The sequence below is a fragment of the Typha angustifolia genome, chromosome 2 (assembly GCF_048772165.1).
Source record: "Typha angustifolia cultivar Huaian chromosome 2, ASM4877216v1, whole genome shotgun sequence".
NCBI classification, from domain to species: domain Eukaryota; kingdom Viridiplantae; phylum Streptophyta; class Magnoliopsida; order Poales; family Typhaceae; genus Typha; species Typha angustifolia.
Window position 1 is genome coordinate 458,983 of NC_133240.1, and position 22,714 is coordinate 481,696.

At 35.5% G+C, this 22,714-nt stretch overlaps 3 protein-coding genes across 5 annotated transcripts; 1 reads left to right on the plus strand and 2 right to left on the minus strand.

The window, feature by feature from the left end:
- Positions 1–57: 57 nt before the first annotated feature.
- On the minus strand, positions 58–4,431 carry LOC140774487 (TOM1-like protein 1). Of its 2 annotated transcripts, none has more exons than XM_073117503.1 (4): positions 4,300–4,431; positions 2,867–3,461; positions 2,251–2,496; positions 58–618 (listed from the first exon to the last, which is right to left on the minus strand). In XM_073117503.1, the coding sequence occupies exons 2-4, from the start codon at positions 3,383–3,385 to the stop codon at positions 208–210; spliced, it is 1,176 nt and encodes a 391-aa protein (XP_072973604.1). In that variant the 5' UTR covers positions 3,386–3,461; positions 4,300–4,431; the 3' UTR covers positions 58–207. The 2 variants fall into 2 exon arrangements, with proteins under 2 accessions (XP_072973604.1, XP_072973612.1); XM_073117511.1 differs by having other exon boundaries at positions 2,867–3,417; positions 4,300–4,428.
- Positions 4,432–5,634: 1,203 nt separating this feature from the next.
- Positions 5,635–13,847, plus strand: LOC140775582 (uncharacterized protein At1g32220, chloroplastic). Its single transcript, XM_073118964.1, has 7 exons — positions 5,635–5,839; positions 8,190–8,283; positions 8,389–8,477; positions 8,650–8,705; positions 9,286–9,432; positions 13,015–13,140; positions 13,226–13,847. The coding sequence occupies exons 1-7, from the start codon at positions 5,703–5,705 to the stop codon at positions 13,504–13,506; spliced, it is 930 nt and encodes a 309-aa protein (XP_072975065.1). The 5' UTR covers positions 5,635–5,702; the 3' UTR covers positions 13,507–13,847.
- A 1,803-nt stretch (positions 13,848–15,650) lies between these two features.
- On the minus strand, positions 15,651–19,265 carry LOC140772615 (probable transcription factor KAN2). 2 transcript variants are annotated; one of them, XM_073114779.1, is made up of 6 exons: positions 18,521–19,265; positions 18,322–18,398; positions 17,451–17,499; positions 17,219–17,354; positions 16,442–16,505; positions 15,651–16,233 (listed from the first exon to the last, which is right to left on the minus strand). In XM_073114779.1, exons 1-6 carry the CDS (start codon positions 19,116–19,118, stop codon positions 16,120–16,122), a joined length of 1,038 nt encoding a protein of 345 aa, XP_072970880.1. In that variant the 5' UTR covers positions 19,119–19,265; the 3' UTR covers positions 15,651–16,119. The 2 variants fall into 2 exon arrangements, with proteins under 2 accessions (XP_072970880.1, XP_072970871.1); XM_073114770.1 differs by having other exon boundaries at positions 16,442–16,508.
- Between the last annotated feature and the right edge of the window lie 3,449 nt (positions 19,266–22,714).

Sequence of the window (22,714 nt, forward strand, 5' to 3'; positions counted from 1 at the left end):
TACTTTCTCAGAAAAGAGAGAAGAATGCTAAAGAAAGGAATGGAGCTAAAAAAGAAGGGAAAATAAGGAAAGCCGTCAATTAATCCATATCCATGATATGGGAATCCACCTGTAAAGCATGTGAAATTACAGTGCCATAACATGAAATAAATATCAAATCTTAGTCCTTAAACCCTAGAAAAGAGTATAGGATGATAAGAACAATGTTTAGAAGGATATCAGATCATCCTTCTGCTGCTGCTTTTGTGCATCCTGACTATTAGATGAGGTCCCTCCTTTCTTACCAAATATCATCTCGTCGAGGTCATCCATCATATCATCATCTTCCCTCCCCTTTGGACGGGACCCTGCGGGTCTTCGAACCAATGCCTCCTCTTTGCTAACTCGAGGAGAGTCCTCAGGTTCCACTGCAACAGGGATCAGAGCAGGCTCCGGCTCAGACTGTACAACCGGAGGTGTCTTGAGATCTTCATACTTGGAGAGGGCCTTCAGGAGCTCATCATTCACATTCAAGGCCTCGAAGAGCACCGCTTCATTGTCACCAGCTGTTTCTATAATTCTTTGGACAGTGATCTGGCTTTGGCGGCATTGATGGACGAGTGTGGTTGTCAAGTCATCCTGAGTGTTAGCAAGAACAATCAGCTTGGCTTAAGGGCATAAATGATGCATACATCAATTTTGATAATGAGAAGTTCAAGCTAAGTATAAATTTTTAGATTTTAATGATTTCATGGACTGAGAAGAAGATTAAGTGAGATAAATCTAGAGAAATTATAATTAACTTTCTCTATCTCCCATGATTATCTGTATCACCTTCAGGAATAAATGGACTATGACAATAATTTAATGTAGGGATGCATGAGGCTACTGACAATGTAGGGTCTAGGGAGGGCAAGATTCACAGTCAGCCTTACATATCACCAGATAGAGGGTGTCTCCCATGATTCAAGAACATGACCAGATGGTGCACATTTGCATGCCTAACCATCAGAGATTGTGACCTCCTATTGCATTAACTTCTAATTGAAATCATAAAATTGCAGCCTAAATCATGTATAATGTGTGGTATGTTTTAAGTCAATATTCCTCTTTTTTTCCTAAAATCCTAAGCTACTTAAGTGATTCTTTTCTTCATGCCAAATTTCTATTGTTGGAAAAGAAAAATCAGCAAAGCTCTGGACTGTTAGAAGCCATAATGTTGTTGTTTGCTAGAAGAATGTCTAGCGGATTATTATTAGTTATAATAAGGAAAGAAACACAATTCTTACAACTTGTTCGATAGTAAGTCATTCAAAGTATTTATTAGACTGAAAATGACATGAATTACTACTTGCCAAAACTGTTATATAAGGAAATAATCCTATGATGGAATATTTGTCCAATTGAATGTAATTAATATCAGATAAGAAGTGAGGATGACAAGCAAGCTAGCAAAAGGAGAGGCACAAATAATCTTATACTATCCTAATAAATCTGGCAACCAAATTAATCCACACAACCACATATATAAATGGCCCCACCACCTTACCCCAAAACATACCAGTTCAAAAAAAAAAGCAAGAATGTGGACAATCCCCACCTGGCATAACTTCTATGCATGACATAGATTTTTACAAAAAAAAAAATAGCTTCCTGCTTAAATAGGTGAATTTCCAAACGAAACACATATCTCAGTCACAATAAAGCCACATAGCGATCTATATGGAAGAAGAATTGTCCTCTTGTTTGACTAATTATCCTAAATCTCTGTCTAGTTTGGCTACTTCTATTGCAAACCATAATACACTGCCCCCTTACATAAACTCAACTCCCAAGCAATAACTCAAGAAAGTTGCCGATATTGTCAGCGTTTCCTGCAGGTTGAATGCTATCACCCTTGGCGATTTAACTTTGATAGTAAACTGCTGCCTCAGTCAGCTGTTTTCTGGGCAGTGGACCAGCTGTTCATCTTATGTGACAAACTAACCTAGACCAGTTTAGTGTTTGGAAACTAATATTGGGGTATTTTGTTTTAGGTGTATTATTAAGATTTAGATATCGAAATTACTGGGCATTTCAGCAGCATAATGAACAAATGTAAGATGCTAGACATTAATAACCAAGCTATAAAATATATCAGATAAGCTCTACATATCCATCCAATAAAAGATATGCCTAAAGAAAATTCATGTTCTGAATAGACAAGATGCAAATAAATAAATAAAAATCTAGACATCAAGAATGACTAGCAGATGGAGTAAGATAGTTGACCTGTAAAGCATCTTGCTGTGGAGATGAGGATAAGACTGTCGAGAGAAGTTCAATACTGTTGCGAGCAACATCAAATGCTTCTTTTGTTTGCTCAGCAGAAAAACTTTGCAAAGGGACATCGTGGGAAGACTGTCGAGACAAACTGACTTGTCCCTCTGTTTCTGGAACTGAACGTGGCGGGGTAAATATTGGAGCCAAACTCTCATCATCACGTCCAGGAAAACGGATACCTCTAGATTTCAAACTCTACAAGAAAGTAGGTAAACAGCAGGAATTTTACTCTATAATGTATGAAAGACATGGATATGGACAACTATCTACGATCTAGTGCGAACAATCCGGTGGTTAGTAATTTAGGTAAATGACATGAATGTTGTATTTAACACAATATATAAACTATAAAGTGATATATCTTTTTTATTATGCTTCCACATATAAGATAACATGCACGTACTATGTCACCAGGTTCCCACACATATGAGTGTTAAGTGATAATGGCCCTAAGTTAAGGGGGCTAAATCATAATTTTGCTTTGTGTTAATTGTGTTTCATGTAATGTATATGATTCTCATAAAGCACATAGTTAGGAGTCACAAATTAGATACATAAACTGCACCTTGTAAGTTTCCTCATACACTGGAAGGTATCGTAGTTCATCGCCTGATTCTCCCCATGATTCGATCATAACAAGAGCCTTGTTTCGATTATTCATCACAGTTTGAGGATCATCAATCAATTTGACCATCTCGTCGAGGACCCGCTCAGCAGCAACTTCTGAGAAGGCCTTTTCGCAGTTCTTCACGAGAGTCTCAAGAAGGACAAGGGCAAGATATTGTACCCTAGGGTTCTTCAGCATGATCCGATTCTTAATGCCCCGGATCAATTCAACACTATTAATCTTTCCAAGGTTTATCATGTCACAGATTTCAAGGTTTGTAGACCAGTCAGGTCCCTCCAAGTTTTCTGCAGTAGCATCTTCAACGATCTTTTCAGTCTGGCTTGGGCCTTGAAAGAACTCCTTCATCTTAAGGCTCATTGAACTCATGCCAGTTTTCATCTTCTGGGTCACCTCAGACCCACTGATCTTTAAGCGTTCACTAAAGGAGCTAACTTTATCCATCAAATTGTCACTCATCTTCAAATTTCAGAAAATGCAGAATAAGCAACCTATATAGGAGATTACACCCAATAAGAAACCCTCTCGGGGTAACCTGAAATTAATCTCAAGCATGTCACGGTATAACCAACTATCAGATGCAATTTGATTACAGCAAGTCATAAAATTTTAATGATTAACCACCTCCATGCAGGAAAAGCTAAAAGAATAAAACAGAAAAAGGGGTGAAAGAAGCAACAAAACAAAACCTCAAATGGGTGACAGTGAACTATTATCATTATCAGAATAATTCCTCACTCAATTACAGATGAGAAGTTTATTCTAAACAAGATCATGATTTTCTATTTGAAATAGTATAGACGATATGGGGCTCGTTCCTCTAGGGCTATCGGTTAAATCTAAAACGTGCTGACCGCCTGTTGAGAATAATTCTGAGCACATCAGAGTTAAGGCAAGTGTCATTGTGAAAAAGCCGAATTTGTCAATTCTTGGCAAGGCCCTAGATTTAGATTACAGAAGGATGAAAAATTCTAGGGTTTCAGGAGTCCATAATACTCTTAAAGAGGGGAAAAGAAAAGAAAGTAAAATCCAACTAAATAGAACACCAACAACGGCTAATATATTTTTCAAAAGCATCAACATTTGTACGATTGAATAATGACGGAAGTGGAACGCGAGAAATCCAGCAAATCGATCGCACGATTCTTGAAACTAAACCCGACCCAAAACGTACTTTGGCAAAATCATTCAGTGTAAGGCAAAAAGATCACGCCTTTACAAGAGAATGCATCAGATTAATCGAGAAAAAAAAAAAACAAGTCAATAGAAGGAGACGGCCCAGAAAAAAAAAGAAAAAAAATCTGAACTTGAGCAATCCACGAGCAGGTTGGTTGTGATTAAATCGAAAGCAATTCAAAATTTTAAATACTTGCCTCCAAAGATCGAAACTTTCGTGAGGAACAATAGATGGATTTCGATTCTTCTCAACTCCCTCTCCCTCTTTCTCTCTCTCGCTCCCGCGTTGTCAAAGTCTTCCCTTTCTCTCCGAGAACTTGCTTACCAAGTTAGCGTGACCCGCACTCTCGTTTAATTACGACAGAAGGGTAAAAGCGTAATTCCACACACTTAGCTATATATATAAATAAAGATAGTTAATTATAATTTTTTAATCTAAGTTTAATTTTAATTATGATTAATTAATAAATTATACTTTTAAAAGAGCATAAGGATTTTAGTAGCAGTTATGATATTTTAAAGAATATAATGGTAATTATGATATTTTAAATAATGTTTTCATTTAATTATATTTTTAGACTGAATTTATTTTTACAATATTATAATTACCACTTGAAAAAAAATTATGTTAATTAAATCAAACTAATCCTAATTAACGCTAAATTTAGACATTTAAAAAGGTCACTTTACCCTTAAATAAATTACTTTGAATGGTTTAAAAAAACTATCTAATGTTATATAATATTTTAGAGAAATTAATTTAAAATCCCGTCTTTAAAGATATTTATTATTTAGACTTTATATTTTGAGTTTAATACTCAAAAATACCTCGAGTTAAGTTTAATGTAACTGTACTTACCAACTCTACTCATGACCAAGGTGGTCATGAGTTCAACTTCGACCCTAAACAATATTGTGGAGAAATTATTTGGTGATCGGTGGTTTGGTGGCTCGGCTCGATTCAGTTGATAACTCGACAATGCGATTAGTTTAGAAGAACAGCTTGACAACGTAACGACTTGGAGCAAGTCTCGGCGGCGTTTGATTCGAAGCAATCATTCGACGATGCATATGGCTCAAAACTTAGACTAAACAGCTAAAGCTCGGTGAGGCCTAAAGTGCCTCTGTATCTAAGGAGGGTTGACCTTTTGTCCAACCCATATTTAGTCTTTGGGCTCATGAACGATAGAAAAAAAGATTTAGTCTAACAATAACTAAGGAAACAAAGAATATCCTATTAATTTCAAAATTAAAAAGAAAATAAATACCTAAAAATTATTGACATATAATATGATATATATATATATATATATATATATTGACATATAATATGATTACCTAAAGCAAAATATAGGACCAATAAGGAGGATATTTTTGATCCATTTCCTATTAATATATATTTTATGCAAGAAAGGAATGAAGGGTAGCCAAATTTACCGCTAAGCATATTTAGAAATCGCCGTCAGGAGTAGTTTCGGAGGGGTAGTTTGGTCATAAACTCCTTTTTATTAGTGATTGGGTGGAGAGAGAGAGAGAGAGAGAGAGGGGGGGGAAATATCAGCGAGGAGAGGAGGTAGAGAGAGCTCTCCCTTCCACGAGAATGTCGTCGTCGTCGCTGCTCTGCTCCTTCTCATCGGCGCAGACTTCTCCCATATTCCTCAAGAAGACTGCACTCTCGCACCGGCCCAGCCCACTCTCGCGCTCGCTCTCTCGCCCTCCGTTTCCTTCGTCCTCGAGGTCGGTACTTCTTCTCATCGCTCAATTCTTTACATAAAACACTCAAATACTCTCCTTCCTTTGTTCTTTGGTTGGATTGTTTTGGTCCAAAGTTTTTTTTTTTTCACTTGCACAAGTTGCTGTAGTTTGGAAAACCCAGAAGTTTCATCTTTTTCCTGATTGAATTGCAGTTTCGTGTGTTAGATTTTGTGGGGTGCGTCCAAATTGGTTCCTTTCTTTTATTGGTTTGTGAGCACATGCTGTTGTTAGTAATTTGAGTTTCTCTACTGGAATCTTGAGAAGGTTGTGAGAGCTGATTAACTTTTCATGCTTGTTAACGCCAGTCTCTTACCTTCTTATCAGTGATAAGAGATTTATTTGTATCTTATAAGCCAAATTGTTTTTGGTGTATAAGAATGATTATTATGAATCAAAATATGTGGGGTTAGCCATTATGTATAACTAATACTTCTAGATAATATGTTAGATGTGAGGGTAGCAAAGGAGGAGGCTCTTTGGTTGGTTGACATGAGAAAGACATGCTGTGCGATATATAAGGCATGACTGATGATGAAAGGTGCATTTTGCTACGAGTAGGTGCTAAGTGAGTGTTGCATTGGTTTGCTAAGAGTTCATTGGATAAATGTGACCTTCTAGATTTCCATGAGTTAGAAAAGAAGTTTGTTGCGAATGTTGACCTAACATGAGGATACAATTACAAAGATTCCACTCAGTACAACCATGTCATGGTTATTCTATTTGGAGTAGAAGAATAAAGGACAATGAGATGGATTATACAAGCTCTTTAAGTGCTATCCTTTTATTGGCATGACAAAGAAAGAAAAGGGAGAAATAAAGGGGAAAGGGTGTATGAAATGAGAGATATGAGGGGAGAGGAGAAAGAGAGCCTTGACTTTTGGTGGCAGTCCGGCCTCGGTTCACTTTCTCTTACCATATTTTGGATTTTGAGACGCAGGGGGGGTGGGGGTTTCATAGTCAGCATGAGCTTTGGCATCGTCACATCAAGTCCTTCCCATCCCCTTTCTGGTTGTTTTGATGTTTTTCCTTTAGGGTATCTCTTTTGACTTACTATGACTCTTCAGAGTGAGTCTTGGGCAAGAATTTATCTGTTTAATCGACTGATTGAAGTTGGCGTACTATTTTAATTTGCTATTGGAGTTCTCCTTCCTGCAGTCTGTCTGTGATTAAGAATTATTCTGTGATTATTGGTTTGAGCAATCGTATTGATCACTAAAGGAGGAAATTGTTTTCTTAACAGTAACTTTTACCCTGAACAAAGTATTAAGAGAATTAGAGGACCAACTTATCTGATTTCTGAGTACTCGCTGTTCACTTGCTTGTCTTGTTCTCCTACTAAGTATGCTTCAATGCGTGATTGAACCAAGTCAAGGGATCTGCCTATGGGAATTTATTGAATTAAGAGTCTGGAGGGTTGAAACTGATGTGAGATAAAGTAGCATATAGTTTTATTAGAATGCTGGTTATCCATCTTTATCTGCTAGACAGGTTGTCTACAATCTGAAAGGACTACGCTTTATGTTACAAAATCAATTACCTGCACATGATGCTAATAAAGAAACCATGTAGTTGTTCAATACTTCAATACTTTAGCATGCATCAAGCCTCTATGACGTATCACCCAACTAACTTCTAAAGTGCATGGCCAAGACTTGTACGAACTTATATCTAGACAACAGGGATCATGTTGAGATAGTCTATCCTGTGGTTACCATCTGGCTAGCTAAGAATTTATTTAATGTTCCTTCTCTTATGCTACTAATGCAAAGATTGTGATGAAGATTTACAGTTGTAGATGCATCTTGGTTGTGAGTAAATTTGCGCATTCACTACCTTTTTTTCCCTCAATAACACCATTTAGTTATTATCTGTACTGCTCATTTTACAGAAATGGTTGTTCATATTGTGAAATAGTAGTTGGGACATTTTCGGCTGTTCTGGTTTTCTTTTGCACATTCTGTGAATGTAGCCTAACTAGCACAATACGATAATATGCCCAACTTCGTAAATGCGAAATTTTATCCTTCTACTGAAGTCGATGATTTAACTCTTGGCTATGAAATGATTTAAAAAGTGCTTCTAGAGTGTGCAGTTTTGGATGCTCCCACATAGTGCAGGATGTCTTCCATGTGGATATCCCTTGTTCCAATCTTTCTCTAACTACTTCCTCAAATTAATGAATTATCCAAATTAAACTCAATTTCTATCTATCTAAGTAGTTCTGCAGATTTTTTATCTAAATTTAGTCAGTTTTTTGGAACTTAAATAAGGAGAGTACTTGCTGTTTTAACTTTTATGTCTCTGACATGTCTTCTTACTGCTCCTTCTGTAGGCTACGTATTAAATTCCTTAATGCTGCATCCAATATCATGGTAGATTCTTCTTCTGTTCCAATAGACATTGTAGCTGACGTGAAAAGTGAAAAGGTATATACATAAGCTGCCAACATTTTTATAAGTGCATTTTTTTTATATCCTCTCAAGATATACATGTAACATTAACACTAAACAATGACACTTTTTTTCCTATAGATAGTAATCTTGGGGGGTAGCGGGTTTGTTGGTTCTGCTATTTGCAAAGCTGCAGTCTCCAAAGGCATTGAGGTAGTCAGCCTAAGCAGGTGAACTTTATCACTCATTGGTATCATCAAAATAATGTTCATCTTTTGGTTTCTTGAGACTTCCATTGAGACAAATGTCTTATTTCTGAAATCCATTAAGTAATCTCATCTGACAAATTCAAATCAATTTCCGGTATCCTTTTCATACTAATCTCACATATGTTGATAACAGATCAGGAAAACCTTCTTACTCAGATTCCTGGGTTGATCAAGTCACTTGGATGGCAGGTATGCAAATCTAATATCTATTATCTGGGCACACAAGATTGAAAGATGAATTTTGCTCTTATATGGTGAAAAATGAAAATCAAAGGTTGCCATGCTAGTTGCATGACTGGCACCATCCACAACATGCAATAATGTGCAAATGACATGATGGCAAGGTTTGGCATGGTGCTAGGTTTAGAAGAAGAAAGAGTGATGAAGGTTATATTGGGAAAGAGAGGATAAGAGGAATAGGTGCCACCTTATCAATCAAACAAAGGAGGGATAGAAGAGAAACCATTGGTATTCAAAAAGAGAGAAAGGAGAGAGAAGCAGAGCATAAAACCACTGAAGTAAGAGGGAGAGAGGGAGGGATGGAAGGCTCAATAATAATTGTAGGATCTCTAAGCTATGGTTAACCCTAATCTTTACTTATCATATAAAAACCATGTTTAAGTTTTCAATTATGTAACCTTTTCTCTTTAATAATCCTAGAAATAATGTATTTTGTTTATTTCTATTAATGACAGGGCTTCCCAAAATTAGGACCTTTGATATGTTTCTACAATGCTCTTTGAAATAATTAGAACCTAAATTTATGCAGGAGATGTTTTTTATGCAAGGTGGGAAGAAATATTGGTTGGGGCAACTGCAGTTGTATCAACTCTTGGAGGATTTGGGAGTGAGGAACAGATGAAAAGGATAAACGGCGAGGCTAATATCTTAGCAGTAGATGCTGCAAAAAGTTTTGGTATGTACTGTATTCTCTGCATGATCTGTCTAATCTATATGGACCATGCTGCTTTTTTTCTTTACACAACTGCCATTGAAAACTTATAAAATATCATACTAGCCATTTCATTCTTCAAAATATCATAATTACCACCAAAATTATTGAACTATTTTAAAAATGTCATTCCATCAGTTAAATCTAACTAATCACTATTAAACCTGAACTTAGATTAATGTAGGGTCATTATGCCCTTGTATAAATCGTTTATAAAATGATGGTTTCTATTTAATGTTACTTGATATTATAGTATGAGAAGAAAAAAAATCTTATTTTTATGCTCTAAAATTCAAGAAAGAATGGGATTTTAGTCTTTTGCAAGCATTTATTAACTTTAACAACCATCTATTTGGAATTCTATGAATATTTTGTCAAAAAGTAATTGCAATATGCAATGACCATCCTAAAAAAGTTAAAAGATTTTAGTGGCCAGTATGATATTTAAAAAGTTTTCAATGATAATTATGTAAAAAGAAAACCCTTACTTTTGAGGCTTAATTACACTTTGCTTTTATGTATTTGGACTCGAGATCACTTTGCCACTCAAGAATAAAAGTGTACAAATCACCTCAAAACGCACAACTAAACTCACATGTTAGCTTACTGTGAGCTAACTTGACAAAAAATGGCACATGCTGACCACATGAATCGTAAGTTATTTTTATATAGGCTAAATTACTCTCATGAAGTGGGAAAAGTTTTTGGCCAATTTTGCCCTCATCTCTTTTTTTAGATGGCTTAGAAAAAGGGCTTGATCTCATCTTTCCTAAGCCCTCGATTCGCCATCCCATAATACACTAGCCCTCTCTTCTTCCTTCTCCGCTTGCTCCTCTTCTTTCGCATTGGCCTCTCACTTTCTTCTCCCTCATCTTCCTTGGTATCTCAATCCCAAAAGTCAAAGATTTCAAGTAGGAAAAATCTCCTTACCTCCAAGGATAAAGATGACAAGACAATCTCAGTCTTAATGATGGAGAAGTAAGGAAGTGGAGAGGAAGAAGGTTATAATTACCTCTTTACTCTCATCATTCCAATCAATATTGTGCATGGGTAGGTAACTTTAATTTCTCAACTATTCAACCTAAAAATCTAATGTTTTCCTCTAACTATAGAGGGACATAGAGGTAATTTTACAGTATATGTTAATGACATATGAAGGCTATTGGTTTTCAAAAGTTTATGGGGTGTTTTATACGTGTTTATTCTTGAAGGGAGTGAAATGATACTGAATCAAAGTACAGGGAACAAAGTGTAGTGAAGCCTATATTTAATGTTGTCTTAAAACTAGAGTTTATTTGTAACATAAGGGATAATTGCATCTAGACTCTCTTAACTGTGGAAAACCTCTGAAATGTTCCTTTCATTAATTATAATCCTAATTCCTTTTTGGCTCTAATAGGTAATACTTCAAGTTAGCTAGGCAATATAAGGATGAATTGTAAAGCATAATAGTAGTGTAATGCCATGAGACATACTCCATATGACCGTATCAGTAAGTAGAGCTAGCTCTAAAATCTGACAGATATATATTCAACATATGCCATGTGTACGGTGTGGCTCGGCTCTTATCTGTTATTTTGTCCTACAAAAATTGTTGATTACTAGCTATCTGGAGCAAGTAATCTTTTTATTCTAGCTATTACGAAGGGTGATTAATCTTAAACTTGTTATATTTCAAAATTTATCTAGTTCTTTGATTCTTCGGCTACCACGAAAGAGGATGCCATTCTAAAGGACGATCTCTTCAATGTGGCATCTAGAGAGATGAAATATATGCAGCGTTAGCCTTATTTCTGAGGAGGTTGTTTCAATGAACCCATGAGTTTTTGGGCTACTATATGACAATTGACATGAAAGACAAAATGCTGAAGACGACTGTTTAGCTCTTTTGTATATCGTCTGCTCTAACAACTTAGCTATTTTGTTCAGAACTTCACAGTATAAGGTAGTTGACTGGTTGCTGTTATGTAAGGTCCTTTTGGCAGATAGGACTTCCATTAATAAATTTACCACATATAGAAATAGTATGTCTTGAAGTTGAAATAAGATCTTCTTTTATTGTTTTTATTTTTATGGTTGTGAGACTTGTCTTTTCACAGAAGCGGACTTGTTGATCAGAGCAATTATGGAATAGGAAAACTATCTATTCAAATGACTTTCATGGTTATCAAGGTTGATAGTCCTTTACAAGTAATATGGAATATGTGTAGTTTTGGGTCCATTCTAGCTTTCAGTAATTATCTTGCAATTCTCACAACCAACCTGGTAACAGATATATGTAGTTACTGAAAAAAGGAGGAGAAATTGGAGGAAAATGTGGAAATTGACCACATAGTGGAGAGCAATATATAAAGCTAGCAGGGGAGCTAGGTGGCCCTTTGTGCTGATGCAATAATGCTTGCAACTGGGCATCCACTTACCATGCTGAGTTAACTAAAAGGAAGAGGGAATAGGGTTAAAACAGGTCGGATATCATATTGTGAATGCAACTCCGTATCTGTGCATATAGATCAAATTGTTTACCCTGCTTGGATCAATATCCTAATTGTATTCAGATACGGATATGACATCGGGTATTTTCAGTATCGGGAACTTGTTGTACATTCAATTAGAGATATTGATAATAGCAAAATAATAGATTTTAATAGTTGCATCCTCCAAGTTTTTCTCTTATTTTTTATGTTTCCTCAGTATGACATGTTGTGCAATATTGGGTATATATTTTATGTATCAAATAAGTATAAACATATATGATCCTCAATTAATTATATCCAGTAAATATTAAAAGTCAAGTGCTTGTCTAATATATGTATTTGGAATTCTTATTAGTGAATAAGTATATGGATAAGAGCGAACAGAGATATGGATGTCCATTTGATCTGTTTCCACCTCTGTTTTTTTTTTTATTATTATTTTTTTTAATGTGCATATTTTTCTGGTATTTTTGCTTGGTTTTGCATCATGAAATCATGGGTTTAAATCACGGGTTAGACTGCATACATCTACCCTCCCAAGATCCCATACTTGGTCACCCATTATTTGTTGGTGGTATTCACTCCATGGATATGTATTACTTAATTATTAACATTTGCATATTTACTTTTAACTCTCATTTTGCTGTCTTTATCCTTGAAGTTAGCTAGCTGTTGGTAAAAGGAAAATTCTGAGTTTATCTCTTTAATCGCTTCAGTATCAGTATGGTTGAAATCCTGATTCATTATGAGAATGCCCTTGCTTTCTTCCTTATATCTCTTCCCTTCCATCAGTTGGCCATATAACTACATGAAAAAAGAATTGAGGCTGAGATTAAGAGTAAAGTTATGCTTACTATCTCTATACCATAGTCAATATATGAAACTAGCTAAATGCCTAATATGACATACAAAATTTTGACCCCTTCATTTAGAAGGATGAATTCGTTTTAAGTTTCCAGTTTTGGGAACTGAATCTTGCTTCTATTTAAATTTACAGTAAAAATTTAGAAACTGTTCAGAGCATGTTTATGCTAGTCAGTCTGTTTTATCAAGTTATTATTGCCATCTGTAGGTGTTCCAAAGTTCATTTTGATATCTGTTCATGATTACAACCTTCCATCATTCCTTCTTTCCTCGGGTTACTTCACCGGGAAGAGAAAAGCTGAATCTGAGGTCCTCTCCAAGTATCCAAGTTCAGGTTAGCAAAATTTTTCACCTCTTCATGCATCTCTTCTTTTTCTTATGCTGTCTACATTTCTCTTGATCATAATGTGCTTCATTAGGTGTCGTGTTAAGACCCGGTTTCATCTATGGTAAACGGAAGGTAGACGGTTTTGAGATACCGCTCGACCTAGTCGGTGAACCATTGGAGCGGCTACTTCTTGCCATTGAAAATTTTACCAAGCCGTTGAGCTCACTTCCTGCTTCCGATCTCCTGTTAGCACCTCCTGTCAGTGTGGATGATGTTGCCTATGCTGCGATCAATGCAGTTGGCGACGACGACTTCTTTGGCGTTTTCACCATTGAACAAATCAAGGAAGCTGCAGCAAAAGTAAGATCATGAGGATTGATTGCTGAGACACTGCTACTCATGCCGTAGAAATTTGTGAAGATCAGAAACTCAGGATCTCTGAATATCTAGCTGTACATCAAAACATAGTTCAGATGGGTGTAAAGTATACTATGTAGAATGGACTTGTGGAAAGGCCAGATAATGTTAGCTTCTCAACACCCTTGAAAGATAGCTCATTTCCTCATAGCATGATGCAAGTGATCCTTGTGATTTCCCCAGATATCTCATGTCATCTGATGCTATATTGGGCCATGCAAGGACCCTACTCAATGTACATGGAAAAGATGACAGTAAAGTTTATGAGATTGAATCTCTAAAAAATTTAGCTCTAATTTTACATTACATGTTCAATCTCAAAATATTAACAGTTATTAGGTAGTAGACTAACAATGTATATCTAGGGGTGTCAATGAACCGAACATAAGTTAGTTCGGTCTTGCTCATGCTCGGCTCAGAATTAAATTTAGAAAATAATTTATTAAACTCGATCTCAAGCCAAACTGAAAAAATGAGCTGAAATCTTAGCTTGTATTTGTCTCAAAAGTAATTTGAGCTAGCTCATGTTCAACTTATTTGGTGATATCTTATCAAGAGCAAACTAGTAATTTGATTTTGTTGTTGGTGGCTTGGTTCTAATCTAGTTTTAATATAAACTATTATTTGGATACTAAATCAGTTTAGTGCTCATTAAACTGGTTTGAAAATAAACCTAAACTCATCTCAGGAAGGAGATGCTAGAAGTACTCTTATCACTTGCAATCCTATCTGACCTTTGAAATTTAGCTCTAGATTGGATCTAAATCCTACCACTAAGATCTAAGCAAATGTTATTCCTAAATATAAATAAATAAGCTATACCATGTACAAGTTTATTGAACTCAATGTGTTGTCTATTTCATTACTCCTTTTTTGAGGCTCCATCATTCCAAAGAAATCAATCAGAGGTGAAATGAGGCTTTTGACTGTTAACTGAGTTGACAAAGACTCTCCATAGACCAATACCCTTGTTTGCTTCTTGGGTGTTGACCATGACTCAGAGGTTGATCTGGGGCCACCCCATGGAGAGCCACCATTGACCACAGAAGACCTAGGCCCCACAATTGGGTGAGAGTGGGAGAGGGATAAAATGTGTTAAAACTAGGAATTTTTTTTTTTTCATTTCATATTATATGAATTAGACTTGTTTAAAAAAAATAGGAGCAGCCTTAAAATAGTCAAAAACCCATGTAAGGATGTGAAATGAAAGAAGAAAAAAAACCTAAAAAGCAACACAATAAATGAGCACAGGTCTCAAGGGAAGTCATGGGGAAGATGCAAGAGGTGAAAACAAGGGGAGTCAAAGAGGTGTCACCTCACATTGGGTCCATGACAGGCCCATGCAGGGCAGAGAGTCTGACTCTCCCTTGCACCAAGACCCACCTTCTCCTCTCTCTCTCTCTCTCTCTCTCTCTCTCTCTCTCTCATCCCCTCCCTGCCTTTGTTTGCCAGCTAAAAAGAGGGGGGAGAGAGAGCTGAGAGAGAGAGAGAGAGAAGAGAACAAAGAAGATTTTGGAGGCTCACATGACTACATGCATCATCATATGGTAATCATTCTTTTATAATTTGGAGCCTTGGAAGATAGTGATAAGAAAAGGCTTAACCCCCCTCTTTGGGTGTCAGTGTCAGGAAAGGGCTCAGAGGTAGAAGAAAGAGTATTATATATATATATATATAAGTAAAGGGTAAATCAAAAGAGAGGTTTGTATGCTATGTGTATGTGTTTGCTGCTTTACTCTTTTAAAAAGCTACAGCAGTTGGGCTTGTACCATATGAATACAACCTCTGAAAAGAGATCTTTGATCAGTCTTCTGCCTTAAAAGAAGAGAGAGAGAGAAAAAAAAAGATGGGAGCTTTAATCCCCCATCTTTTTTTTTTTCTTTTATCCCTTTCTTCTTTAGTTGTATTGCAAAAATTTGTGAGAAACTAGTTACCTTTTGTTTGTTTCATTAGTAATATACTTCAGTATACTCCTTTTAAGATATCCTTAGTAGTAGTTTTTAAGAAAAAAGAATTAAGCTGATAAATATATTTTGACAAGAGGAGATAGGTTCTTTAATCACAAGCATTTTAAAGATATAGAGCCCTCATTTCACAACTATATATTTACAACTGAAGTATCATTCCATTGATTATGATATCGACTGATGTTATATTTTATGTCACTAGATAATTTACTCCTTGGGTAATTGATAGACAACATATCTAGCCTCAGAAATTGCCCTCTTCTCTTTGTTGGAAATTTACAAAGCATAGTAACATGCACATATAGAAAGAATCAACAATCATTTCTTGTGCTGCACTACTAGAAAAGTTAAGAGCCATCCTTGTGATCTTCTTCCATTTCTTGGATATGTGAATCAATATAATAGATTTCGCCTTTATGGAGAACATAAGCTTAGAGTGTCTCAGCTATGGAAGATATGCTCTCTGAAGCAAGCATCTAGACTTCCTCTCTTTCTCTTCTCTTTTTTTCTTGCCTTTGATTCTTGTCTCTTTTTCTTGAGTTCCTTTATGTTCCCTCCTGAAAATTGACTTAAAGTTGAATAAATTCACTTGGGCGATTGATCAATGTTGCCTTCCCAAAGTGAACTCAAGATTAGGCTTGCTCGGGCTCGATGTCTCTGAGAGGCATGATGAGTTCATATCTGATAATATTTCTAAGCTTTTTGACTGCATTTCCTGCATAAAGAGCACAAGGTGGTTAGCTTTATCTGCTTTTTAATATAATACATGGACTAGTATTCTAAACTCTCTCTCTTTTTTTTTTTTCTACAATTCAAGTACTTCAATTCTCAGATTATAGCAAAAACAAGATGCATTTGGCATTCATGGACTACTAACTAGACAATTCTTGATGACAATTCTTGGACAAAAACCAGGTTGGTACCTTTAAAGATTGCATGCTTCCAGTGGTAGAATCACTTGGTAACAAGCCATTAGACCAACCTCCTCTGCTGCAATACCATCACAGAGATTAATCCATCAGAGGAAAATTATGGATGAAGTATGTGAATACTACTCATAGACTTTATAACCAAAAAGAAGTACGGAATGTAGAGTAGGGTTGTCCCTTTTGGCAGATGGACCTTTGTCTTAAGAGAGACTTTAATGTGGCTTTAAGCTACTGAAAAAGGAGAAACACACCAAGATAAAATGCACAAATGTTCACATGATACTGGACAAATGGAACAAAGCTATGATCTCTTGATGCTTTTTGTGAGCACCTGCATGGCGATTGATGGCTAGTGGGAGGAGGAAGGGAGTGGTAAAGAGATTTTTCTAATCCTAAAAGTGCTCATCTGTGGCAGGTGTATGCACCTTTGGAGCTTTAATTTTATAATCTACATCTATGACTCCTATGAAGAATAAGTTTCTTAAAACAATCAATTTAAGTCATTGATTGATCTTAATTTTATCAAGCTCCACTTTAGAACTTTTCTTCTTCTTCTTCTTTTTGCTTATATCAATATGAAAAGAAAAGTAGAAACGAATTAGCCTTCAGAAAAAAAAAAAAGATTGCTCTAACTATCCTTTTGCTTTGGTTAAAATTAATTATATGTCTAAGTCAACATTAGAATAATGAACTTACTATTTGCTCCATGTAATAGATGAACAAATCATCATATAGTTCATAGAGCAAAGAAAATGAACTATTATATACCACCTTGAAGAGTTGCTCCATAAGCTATTGGAATTGTTGCCTTGATGAGTACTTAGTGATCTGCTAATATCATGACAATCGATCAAATTGTCATCCGAAATTTCTCCTGATGAGCCATTCTCAAATCCATCAGATTGGCCTGGAAATACAGCAGTAGATTTTATCAGAAAAATAAGGAAAACCACTGCAGAACTATATATATATATAATTACATTAAAAGATTTAGAGACGACACCTGAAGAAACTATGGGTCGGCCATCAGTATTCTTCACAGTTCGATACATCTGCAATGATACTAAAAAAGATCAATACATAGCATAATGCGAACAAGAATTTCAAGTGATGAGAAATATTTCTTGAACTAGAGACTGCATGATTAAGAAGGCCAATAAGTATATAGTGAGACATATCATTATATGCATATCACAAGAGTTATTGCACAATTAATATCCTTTCTTCTTGAATGAGGAAAAAGAAAATATTCGACTCCAGAAAAAGTTCCAACAGGAAAAGAATCTGCAATAATCACACATTGTACTTACAAACTTTTGCTTTCCTGAAAAATTTGGTTGGAAGTCATTCATTTATCTCCTCTACTGTCACTCACAATAGTGGTCATCTTTACTCTTTTTTTTTTTTCTTCTTTCACTAGCATGGGTTCTGCTTCATTTGTTAAAGCTGCTACAGTACTTACACAACATTGAGAGAGAGAGAGAGAGAGAGAGAGGGACTGTAACTGAAATAGTGCAGGCAAGGGATCACAAGGACACTATAATTTTTGCCTCTTTTACTTGTTCAGGCTGAGAAAGTTACAAGAACACTGATGAGGAGAAAGGTATAAAAGAAAGAAAGAGTTCTCCATCTAAATGCAACACCAAACACTTTTATAGATCACTGCTGAGCAATAGTTTCCAGTGACTTGAGGTGAGATTCCAAAACACCCAAGTTGGGTAGTGCAGTTGAGAGGAAGCCAACATAAGCATATCAAGCAAAGGTGAACAGAAGAAAAAGGAAAGAGAAAATGGCAGAAAAAAGAAACAAGAAAAAAGAAAGAAGTAAAAAGAAGAGAAAGTTTCTTTCAAATTTGTTAAAAGGATTTATCTCACCTGCAAGTGAGATTTCACATGAGCCAAGGTGAGATCTTTTACATCCATGAGCTCAAGAACTGACTTGGGTGTGGCCCCTAAACATCAGCAATAACACAAGGCATGGATTACATTTAGAAAAGAAGAAGAAGAAGAAGAAGAAGATCACATAAAATTAATTGAGATTGAGATAAACTTATAATTAATCTCATCATCATACTTTCATGGCCTCCTAAGAGCTCCACGGCATGAACGAAGCGGGCGTGGAGCGTCGAAGTCCACCGCATCCTTGGCGCCCTAACGCTCCGCTTCGCGGGGAAACTCGACAAGCATCGAGACCTCGACGCGCCTTGCGGCGTCCTCGTCGCGAAAGGAGTGAAATTGGTAGCGGAGGAGGAGTCGCACAGGAGCTGCGGTTGGTGAGCTGGGAGTAAATTAGGCAAAGAAGGTGAGTGCTGGTAGAGAGGGATCCCTCTTAAGGGTCTTAACAAGCCAAGCTCTTGGTGGTGGTGATGGAAGTGGAGGTGGTGGTGGTGGTGGTGGTGGTGATTCCGGTGGCGGCGGAGTAGGAGGAGATTGCTGCTTGGGTTTGCCAAGGAGAGATCAAAGGAGGCGTCGTCGGCATTCGCCGCCGCCTCCGCCGCCGCCGCCGTAGAAGGGGTGCTTGATTTGGTGGATGTGGAAGAGGAGTTATCTACGGCTCTCCTCCAAAATCCCATTTCCATCTCCTCGTCTTGCTTCTTCCAACTAGATGTGGGTGTGGTGGTTGGAGGACTAATCTGCAGTGATAAGTCTGGTTGAGCTGGAAAAAGTTCCATTCTTCTTCTTCTTCAAAAACAACACAACTTAGAATTAGATATCTTCTAGATCGTCTTGGTTAGCTTTTCTCCTATGCAAGAGAGAGAGGGAGAGGGAGAGGGAGAGAGAGAGAGGATTGAAGGTGTTTGTGGAGTGAGGGGGGGTTATCTAGAGGGGAGGGTGGGGGTGGGTAAGAGGTACAGGAGTTGTGTGGAATAATGGGGGTGGAGGGTTAGTTTGTATTTAGAACTAACATGGAGGGCAAAAGAGTTTGGGGGTGGTGGTAAACAACTATGATGTGGAGTGAAAAAGGTGGCTCCTTTGGTTGCTTATGGGTACTATGTGTAAGAAAATGACACTTTGATGTTTGTCTCCATGAGAGAGAGAGAGAAGAGAGAGAGAGAGAGAGGGAATATAAATGTATTTCAGACTTAGATTCCTTTTTACTTCTTTTATATGGTCTTCATAATGGAGAAAGAATATTAATGCTAAGTTTTTATGCAACACTATCTTATATATATATATATATATATATATATATGTATGTATGTATGTATGTATAAGATAATTATAACTAGATTTTTGAACTATTGAAAATATATACCTCCTGATATTATAGACAAAAGCTAAAAAGACCAAAATACCCTCATAAGAAACTTAGAGTATTTTAAAATAAATTGAATTTTTTTTCTCTTTCATCTTCTCTCTAAAACATAAAGTTAAATATATTATATTGCCTTCTCATATGACTTATATGACTTGTATATAACAATTTATAGATAACAAAAAAAAATAATAGAAATAATATTTAATATATTTTTACTAGTTCATGAGGTCTATGATTAAAAAAAAAATTGAGAGAATATATACGAAAAAGAGTGATAAGATGGTATATGAATAATTACCCTATATATATATATATATATATTGACTAATTCAAAGTATGATCTTAAATTCAGGAGTTGGGTGGCATAGAAAGTTAGAGAGCCTCATTCTCTAATATATATATACATCTCATTTTCCATGTGATTTCTAGTCCATGAATGTCATACTTATGTTTGTTTGATGGTAAAAAATGACTCTCTCTCTCTCTCTCTCTCTCTCTCTCTCTCTCTATATATATATATATATATATATATATATCTTTTTCTCTTTTTCAGTTACTTCATGAGATATTGCCTTCTAGGGTGGGCAGAAACATGTGTGAAGAACACCTTTAATTATTGTACATCTCTCACTAGAATCATGCCTTTGGAATAAAATGAGTCTTTTGCATGTACACCCTCCAAATATCCCTCACTTGAATCCTTTTTCACTTTTTCTATAATTTTATAATGGATTATTTGAATGATAATTAAGTCATAAACAGATTGCCTAGTTATAAATGGGTTAAACTTAAACAAGTTAAATGAGTTTAGTAAAATAAATATGAACACGATTTGTTTAATAATTATATTAAATTTAAATCTGTTTAAAGTGTTTGGATTCATTATTAGATTGGATAAAAAATGACTTTTTCAAGCTAAAGTTCTGCTCATATTCATGAGTAAAATGTACAGCAAATTCATGTTGAGGACTGTAATCCAGCATTGCTATCATAAGAAGAATTCCTTTTAATATATGGACAACTTGCATTAAATGATTACACTACAATAAAACAACATTAGGTATTTAAAAGTAACTGTATCAAAGATTCAGAATCCAATAATTTAATCCAAAAGTACAAGGAGAACTCTTCACACAACTTGTTTGAGTCATTAGGAAAACACCTCCTAAACTATGCTGCAGTATCAAATACCTTTTAGTTTGTAGTTCTTATCTTTTTGATGAGAAATAATCATATGAGGTGCTTGTGACTCCTTTGTAAGTATGCTATGTATCAAAATACTCCTTATTGTCAATTGGAGAGGAAAATAAAAAGTCTTTCTTCCTTCTGAAATAAGACTTGTTGATAACTTTGTCAACCTCCCTCTAAAATTAGAATTGAATGAAAAAAAGAAGAGAAGAAGCTTGACTAAGGGTTGAAGAAAAGATGAGGGCAGTATTAATGGTGATTTCTCCTTTTGATAGAAGGAAAAAGAATCTTTCATCCTAAGTATATCGGATCTTTATAACAAGAGGGAAGGATAATTAGCTAGGTTTTGTTAACAATGTCATAAGTAATAGTTTGGATTAGTCTTAAGAGGGGGTATTTAATTATACAGTGTAAGTTCTATCATTCAAATATTCTTGTCATAGGCTAATATTAGAGTTCATATCGAGGATCAAGAAATAATGACATCTATAACTTTTATTATTGAATGTAGTAAAAACATATATACTTTCTTTTCATGAGTAGAAAAACTAACTTTCAGTTTGTGAGATTAATCCGGTAGTTCTCTCAAAATGCAAAGCGCAAGGAAAGACATTCCAAAGGTTCAAAAGGTAAAGGAGACGAGCCGAAGAGGGCAATCAAGAGCATAATGATCACCGTCGAATTAGTGGAGCTTTAATTTTGCGAAGCCTACTCACTTAATATGTCTTGATAGCCTATTAAAGTCTTACAATAGGTCAATAGCATGGCATCCCTGATACCTCTACTGAATTATGCTCTCATTGAGTACTCTACTTTTTGGGTTAAGAGTTTTTCAACCATAGAACATATTCAGTAAGTCAAAAAAAGTTAATATAAAATTTGTAGTCCAACTCTCTCTATATAAAATATCATAAACATATAGCTTTTAATGCCATGAGAAAAGCATTTTGCCTATAGAAAGAAAAGCCTATAGCTTTTAATGCCATACAAGTTGTTGGATTGATCATTGAAACTAATGTCCTTCTAAATCATATATTTAATCCTCATGGGCCTTATGTGATGAGGTCATGAGTTAACCTCAATAGCTAAAAAATATTTACTTATCCGGTATCGAATAAAGCAAAAGATACAGAGAAATTAAGTGCTTAAGTTTAAAATACAGAAAGAGAAAGATAAACTATAACTTATTCTAAATCAAAATATATACGGGCAAAACAGATAAAACTAGACAAAAGTAACATTAAAAACTTCATAATTAGACTTATGCTCATAAAAAAAGGTAACCTAATAAAGGATTTCTATACAAAAACCACATATCTTTTAAAGTGTATATAAACATGGAATTATTGAGGGGTATGTGTGTAAAGAAACCAAGTAAATGATCTGCCATTTCTACACCTCTCCCCTATTCTTAGGTCTTCTATTTGGAAGTCTTCTCTTTCTAACATTTAACACAGATCCCTAGGGGCATCACAAAACTACTACTACTACTACATCAAATTATAATTATAATGTTATTATTATTGATATTATTATTTGTGGGATTTATGTGAATATTCTTCTTAGTTAACAAGAAATACAAAAAATTTAAAAGAAGTATATGAAAAATTATAATAGTCAGGCTAAGTGTCATTATCCCTTAAATTATTTAAATAGTGATGTCTCATGTACAACAACAGTATGCCAACAGGTAGTGTTTTGTCTCATGTACAACAACTATATTTTTATTAAAAGAAGATTCATACCTGGACTTTCTTCAATTTTTACATTTTGGAGCTTCATGTTTGGGACTTTGTTCTTAGAAAACACCCTAAGATTAAC